The sequence below is a fragment of the Orycteropus afer genome, unplaced genomic scaffold (assembly GCF_000298275.1).
Source record: "Orycteropus afer afer isolate SDZICR_OR568_19922 unplaced genomic scaffold, OryAfe1.0 scaffold00156, whole genome shotgun sequence".
NCBI classification, from domain to species: domain Eukaryota; kingdom Metazoa; phylum Chordata; class Mammalia; order Tubulidentata; family Orycteropodidae; genus Orycteropus; species Orycteropus afer.
In genome coordinates, this window is record NW_006921743.1 from 697,100 (window position 1) to 705,086 (window position 7,987).

The following is a 7,987-nucleotide window of genomic DNA, read 5'->3' on the forward strand; positions in this document are numbered from 1 at the left end:
GGTGCGGGATCGGGCAGTGTTTCGTTCTGCTGTGCATGGGGTCGCTATGAGTCGGAAACGACTTGACGGCACTTAACAACAACAACAACAACAACTTGAGTTTTGATCCACATTGTTCTCTCACTCTATCCAGGATCTTCTACATAGATCCTCCTCTGAGTGGTTGACAGTGATAACTGGGCACCATCCAGTTCTTCTAGTCTCATAGTCATATAGGTTGAGGAATGCATGGTGTACCAGTCACTTGGACTAATTGTTTCCATGAATCTTTGGTTTTCTTCATTCTTCTTTGCTCTAGATGAGGAAAGACTCATTGTTGCTTCTAGATGTGTGCTTGTAAGCTTTTCAGATCCCAGTCCCTACTCACCAAAGTAGGAGTGGAACAATGTTTTATGTAGGATGTTATGTCAATTGAGCTTGTGACTATGAAAGCCACATCATTTCCGATCAAGTGATTACCATACTGGCTTCCTCATGGAATTCATGATTCCAACCGTCTCTTCTTTCATTGCTAGCCCAAACACCTGGGTTGGTCTTCCATCAAAACAAGATGAGTAGAAGTCAGAAAAACACAGGAGGAAAGAGAAGAAACATTGTTGAGGCCCCTTACCATGGGGGAAAAGATGGCATTAATGTGGAGTGCCTGGGCTGGAGGGTAGAACTCAGTTTTGAACAGATTTCCTAAATATGTCTTGCAGAGCTGCTACATGCATAGGGCTGTTCCGCATGTTTTTTGTGGGGAAATAGAAACCTAAGATCTGGATCCTACTCTCAAAGCTTACATTAACTGAGAGGCACAGAGAGTAAATGTGAGATTTGTACTAATTTTCAATGTACAGTACATGTGTGGGGTGGTAATATCAGGTAAGTGGTAAATGTATAGGTTACAAAACATTTGCCATTTCAACATACACAGTTGTCATTGGCTGATTTTTGGAAGGTCACTAAGCCTTTCTTCCTAGTCCATCTTAGTCTAGAAACTCTGCTGAAACCTGTTCAGCATCATAGCAATAGGCAAGCCTCCACTGACAGATCCATGGTGTCAGCATGTGCGGAGCATTGGCTGGAAATTGAACCCAGGTTTCCTGCATGGTAGACAAGAATTCTAACATTAAACTACCAATGCCTCATAGTCTGGTATATCCAAACCCAACCCAACCCACTGTCATCGAGTAGATTCTGACTCATAGTGACCTTTAGGACAGAGTAGAACCACCGCATAGTGTTTCCAAAGCTGTAAAAACATTTTTTTCCCATTTTATTTATTTATTTTTAATTTTTATTGTGATTTGGGTGAAAGTTTACAAATTCACTTTCCATGCAGCAATTTATACACATTTGTTTCATGACATTGACTGCTATTTATTTCCCACAATGTAACAGCTCTCTTCCCACTTCCTTTCTGTAGTTACTTCTTCCCTGTGTCCTTCTTTCCTATGCATTCCTGCCCTCTGAGCTATCTCCTTGTGCAAATAATGCCCTTCTGTTCTCCCATGATTGATTATTCTAAGTGTATCTACCTGATATAAATATATGCTTGTCCATTGTTTGGCTGGAAGCCACGGGAGTCAGTTCAATTCCAGACCTGAAGGGTAACTAGGGGCCATGGTCTTGGGGTCTCACCAGGCTCTATCAGACAAGTAAATTGGTCTTTTTTTTTTTTTAATGATTTTGAGTTTTGTTCTACATTGTTTTCCCATTCTATCCAGGATCTCTGAGGCTATAAATTTTGACCGAAGCAGCCTGTCTCATCTTTCTCCTATAAAGCGAATGGTGGGTTTGATCTGCCGACCTTTTGGTTAGCAGCTGAATACTTTAACAACTATGCCACCAGAGCTTCTTGGTCTTGTATGTAAGAAGTACTTAATTAAGGGAGCAGCTTGTATTTATTATTCTTATCAGTCAGTGCATCAAGCCTTTCTGCTGCTCAGATGTGCCCGCTCTGTGGAAATTACTTTTTTCTTCCCATTCTCCACCAAGCTCCAAAGGCCTCTACTCCTGGCCTGAACCCCAAGCTTTACCCCTGTTCTCTGGCCTGTTTCCGTACTGAGCTCCAGATCACCAGTTCTGCTGCCTCCTGACGCAAACCACCAATACTCTTAATAGTGTGCAAACATTTAAAATCTAAATTGTTCCATCCCAATGTTCCCTCAAAAACAAAAACAAAATACATTCTAGTGCCCTAAGTTTTAGCTTTTAGTTTGGAAATATAAATATTTATTTATTTAGCTTTGGGCCTTTGTAAAAGCTCACTATTATGGGGTGACCAGAGGGATGAACCCCAATCCCACTCAGATTTCAGAGTCAAAGGATGGTGTGAGTTTGTGACATGGATGACATACCTATTTTGATTGGAACTAAGGAACCTATTACTCACTTCCTTTTCCTTCTTGCACAGAGATCTGGAAACATTAAACACCAGTTTACCATTGCCTCAGACTTGCCCACAGGAATGTCCATCATTAACTAACTGCTTAAAAGTAGTGCCTTTGAAAACTATGAGATGAGAATGGCCATGTGCTGCTCTCATCTGCTGGGGCCTGGGAGGACATCAATTACAGTGGTACCAGGTTAAAAGTACTTAGTCATTTTGGGGGTAATCTGACCACTCACTAAATATTTGATGATATTAGGAAATTGTTATTATTATTATTTATTCTTTTTCTTATTATTATAAATTATTTTAGTGGTGATAGTGGTATTATAGGAGCTCTGTGGCATAGGGCCTAAGACATTTGACTGCTAATCATAGGCCTGACAGTTCAAACTCTCCAGCCACACCTCAGAAGGAAGGTTGGGCAATCTACCTCTGTAGTGATACTGCCTCGGAAACCCAAGGAAGGGTTGCTATGGGTCAGATCCAGCTCAATGTCAGTGAGTGAGTTTAGTGGTATTATAGGTATATTCAAAACAAAAAGTTATTTTTAAAAAAAAAAAATTTTCATTTTGATTTGAGTGGAAGTTTACAGAGCAAATTCATTTTCCATACAGCAGTTTATGCACATTGTTTCATAACATTGACTGAAGTTCTCTACAACATAACAGTTGTCTTTCCACTTCCTCCTCATAGTTACCTTTTCCCAGTGTCCTTATCTTCCATGCAACCTCCCCTCCCCCCCAGGTATCTCCCTGTGCAAACACTGCCCTTCTGTTCTCCCATGATTGATCGCTCCAAGGAGTGTATCTTCCTGATGTAAATGTTCACCCCATATGCCTGTCTATTGTTTGGCTGGAAGCCACAGGAGTGAGTTTAATTCTAGACCTGAAGGGAAAATAGGGGTCATAGTCTCAGGGGTCTCACCAGGCTCTATCAGACCAGAAAACCTGGCCTTTTTTTTTTTTTTTTTTTCTCTCTCATGATTTTGAGTTTTATTCCACATTGTTCTCTCACTGTATCCAGAATCTCCTGCACCAATTCCCCTCTGAATGGCTGACAGTGGTAGCCAGGCACCATCTAGTTCTTCTGGTCTCATGGTCATGTAGGCTAAGGATTGCATGATCTACTAGTCATCAAGGCTATTTTGTCTATCCATATAATGGAATATTACTCAGCCATAAAGATAAATGAAGTTCTGGTACATGTCAGAACATGGATGAATCTTAAAAACCTGATAACTGAGTGAAAGATATCAGACACAAAATTATATGAGCCTACTTAATCTAATAATATCTAGAATAGGCAAATGCATAGAGACTAAAATTTATTAGCGATCACCAGGGTTGGGTGAAGGGGAAAGGGGGAATTATTGCTTAAGGAACACTGAGTTCCTGTTAGGTGTGATGGGGTAATTTGGAGAGAAGTGGTAATGATTGTACATGGTAAATGGAACTAATGTCACTGAGTTGTACACATGAAAATGATTGAAATGGCAAACATTTTGTTATATGTATTTTACAATTAAAAAAATTCTTACCTTTGATACCTACTTAAGTTTTTACCAATAAAATGAAATGATGCTTGGGATCTGCTTCCAAATAATTTTGTTCAGAGTGAGGGGGGCTAGCGAGGGATAGAGTTGAAGCAAGATTAATTATAAGTTGATCATTGTTAAAGCTGGGTGATAGGTACATGAAGGTTCATTATATTCTTTTCTCTGTTTTTTAAAATTTTTAAATTTTCCATAATTAAAAAAGTTCTCTTTAAGTGCATTGTCGTGAATGAAAGCCTAAAAGGACTATCTTTGAGCAGGAGTGGGTGAACTTTAGGGCACCACCAGCTGCTGTTCCTTCCTTTGGCTTTTCACAGCCTTGTCACTCATGTAGAGAACCCAAATGGGCTTCCCATAGTGTCCAGGAGGGTGACTGTGTCACACATTGATGAATGACTGGCTGGTGCCCAGTGAAGACTGAACGTGTAAATGAAAGCAAAGCCCTGATCCTTTTCTTCTTGTCTTGCAGTGGAGCCCAGGGGGAATATGCTGGGCTGGCCACTATCCGTGCATACTTGGACCAGAAAGGAGAGGGGCACAGAACAGTGAGTATGGACAGGTGGCGCTTGCCCACCAGGAGGCAGCAGTGTGTCTAGCCCTCAGGCTTCTGGGGCTTGTCCTTTCCTTCTGTGAACACTCTCAGAAGCAGATAGGGGAAAGTTTTATAAAGAAACACATTTCTGTGAACTGACCATTCTGATCCTTGCTGCCAGGACATCTCATTTGACCACTGTGAGGGAAAACATGTAGAGATAAAAGTTTTTTGCTCAAATCCACTAAATAAAACCTTTCCAGTTGGCCGTGGAACTACTCTCTACAGGAAACAAAGGGAGGAATGGGCAGGAATGTTGCAATTTCCAGGCTTCCTCTCCTTGGCTCAGGCCTGGTTGTAGGCCTGACAGAGGGTAATTGTTCGGGAGTCCCCACTGTGCCTAAGCACAGTTCTGGTCATATTTATACTAAAATAAATATTTATTAAATAAATGAATTCCTCACAGATGATTCTCAGCTATAAGCAACAAAAATGAAATTGAGCAAGGAACCCTGGTAGTATAAATGGTTAAGAGCTCAGCTGCTAGCCGTAAGGTTGGTGGTTTGAACCCATCCAGCATTTGCATGGGAGGAACACTTGGAGAGTGAAGATTACTGCCAAGAAAATCCAATGGGCCAATTCTCCTCTGTCACATGGAGTTTTTATGACTTGAAGTCAATTTGAAGGCACCTAACAACGAAAGATTTACAGAAGAATGACATGGGACATGGAACAGAGTTTGTGTTTCTGTCTCATCATTTGCTTTGGGTATGAGAGTCTGTCTATAGTCTCTTAAGTGGGGCAAATAGTTGATGTGCTAGACAGCTAAGCTAAACATTGATGGTTCAAATCCACTGGAAAGAAAGGCCTGGTGATTTATTTCTGAAAAATCAGCCAGTGAAAACCTATAGAGCATTGTTCTACTCTGACACACATGGGTTCACCATGAGTAAAAATGGACTCAATGGCAACTGGTTTTATGAGAGTCTAATCTCCAGGGGGAGCTCTGGTGGCATAGTGCCTAAGGCATTTGACTGCTAATCAGAAGGCTGTTGGTTCAAACCCACCAGCTACTTCTCAGAAGGAAGTTTGGGTGATCTAATTCTGTACTGATAAACCAAAACCAAAACCAAACTCACTGCCATCAAGTTGTTTTCTGACTCATAGCAACCCCTCCTTTCCAAAGCTGTATCTCTACAGAAGTAGATTTCCCAACCTTCCTTCTGAGGAGTGGCTGGTGGGTTTGAACTGCCAGCCTTCTGATTAGCAGTCAAATGCCTTAGGTACTACGCCATCAGAGCTCCTTCCATAGTGATACTGCTTCAGAAACCCAAGGAGGGGTCGCTATGAGTCGGATCCAACTCAATGGCAGTGAGTTAGTTAATCTCCAGGGAGGTCTCCTGGGTCAAAACTTCCTCATGGGGTCCTTTGTCGAGACCAGCAGATGCTATTGGGCTTGATATAATTCTACTAGTTCTCAGTGACAGTGCATTTGGTTACAACCTGTGGCTTAAGGAAGTCTGTGTTCCTGGCTTCTTTATTCTGGTGATGTCCAGCACTAAGTGAAGACTTCTACTGAACTGTGGAGTCTGTTTTCTTAGAGGGAGCAGTGCGTATGAGTCAAAGGTGAGACAAAGGGATTTGCCAGTTCCAGGAGAGTTAGAGCATGGGGTACAGAGCTGGCTTCTGATGCCCAAGTAAGTGGGATGGGGCAGGTGATGGCCCAATCTTGGTACACGAAAGTGTCATGAAAGACCATTCCGCCCTGAATGACAAAGAGGAACTGGGTGCTGTACCTCAGGGAGGGAGGGAAGTAGAGGCAGGGAAGGCCATCCAGTCACTGAGCTTGTAGAAATACAAAAGTCACAAGTTTAGAAATGTTGGCATCCTTTCTAGATTAAAGGTCTTAATTAAGGCCAACTCTTTTAGTTAGAGAAGAAGAAAATGACTTATGACTCAAATAATCAGGGAAGATTTTTCTGTATCTGTGACATCTGAGGCAGCTGCTACTGCTGCACAATGGGCTCTAATGGAATCCAGTAAGATGTGTATTTCTGTTTCGAAAGGAGGTATGGGAGGGAAATATGCCACTGAACCACCTGGGTTCCCGAGGATTCTCCTGTTGAAAGCTGCTTCTTGAAGTTATTTTCACATTTGCTGTTAGGTTAAATTTCAGAAGTTCCAAAACTATAATGCCCACGTTCTTACTTTATCCGTTTCATCTGTGAGAAATAGAAGTTTATTTAGCAAACAGGTATACAGCCATTGCTATGTGCCAGACACTGCCCTGAACACTTAACAGCTCAATTTGCTAGTCAAATATCAATTCAAATTTGCTGCTCAGAGACTAGGTTCCTATGTAAAAGGAAAAGATTGACCAGCACCACCACAACAGCTGTTTGGAGACATTTTTCTCTTCCCAACTTCCTAAGGCAAATTAAGCCTTTGGATGCTGGATTTTACCAGTGGTAAGAAACCAATTTCCTTTGCATGGAAACTCTCCTCCTTACTCTTTCACTCATCCAGCAAGCCTTTGAGGATCATCTATACTGGGTGAGGTCCTGTGCCAGGCATGCTGCGGAGTTAAGAAAACATTGTTGTTAAGTGCTGTCGAGTTGCAACTGACTCATAGCAACCCCTCCTTGGGTTTCCAAGGCTGTATCACTACAGAAGTAGATTGCCCAACCTTCCTTCCAAGGAGTGGCTGGTGGGTTTGAACGGCCAGCCTTCTGATTAGCAGTCAAATGCCTTAGGCACTATGCTACATAGCATCCATCTAAATGGATGTAACCAAAGCATCAGTGGGTTCTGTTACTTCTATATCTCTCATAACAAACACAGTTTCAAAGTGAGAAGAAATTAATATCATAATAAGGAATGAAAGTCCTTTAAATAGAAGTATCTCCCAGCACCATATAAGTGAGTCATTGACGATTCCACTGAGACTTTTGCTTTGTGCTGCTCTTTCTATCGGGAGTCTCTGGGTGGTGAAAACAGGGTGCTCGGCTGCTAACCAAAAGGTTTGAGGTTCAAGTTCACCAGGGACACCTTGGAAGAAAGGCCTGGTGATTTACTTCTGAGAAATCAGCCACTGAATATACTATGGAGTGCAGTTCTATACCAGTGTGACTGCTGTGAGTTGGAGTCAGCTTGACATCAACTACTATTAGTTTTCTGTGGCTGCTGTAACAAGTTACCACAAATTCAGTGGCTTAAAAGAATATAAATTTATTTTCTTAACGTCAGTTCTACCCAAAGCAATTTATACATTCAATGCAATCCCAATCCAGATCCCATCAACATTCTTTAAAAGATATGGAAAAACCAATCATTAACTTTATGTGGAAAGGAAAGAGACCTCGGATAAGCAAAGCATTATTGAAGAAGAAGAACAAAGTAGGAGGTCTCACACTGCCGGATCTCAAAACCTACTATACAGCCACAGTTGTCAAAACTGCCTGGTATTGGTATAATGACAGACACATAGACCAATGGAATAGAATTGAGAACCCAGAAATAGATCCAT

At 41.6% G+C, this 7,987-nt stretch overlaps 1 protein-coding gene across 1 annotated transcript in view; it reads left to right on the plus strand.

The window, feature by feature from the left end:
• GLDC (glycine decarboxylase) overlaps positions 1-7,987 on the plus strand; it is a 153,007-nt gene that overhangs the window by 109,322 nt on the left and 35,698 nt on the right. The window contains exon 16 of the mRNA XM_007946319.2: positions 4,399-4,474. Within this exon, the coding sequence (XP_007944510.1) occupies positions 4,399-4,474 (76 nt within the window). The remainder of the gene's footprint in view (positions 1-4,398; positions 4,475-7,987) is intronic.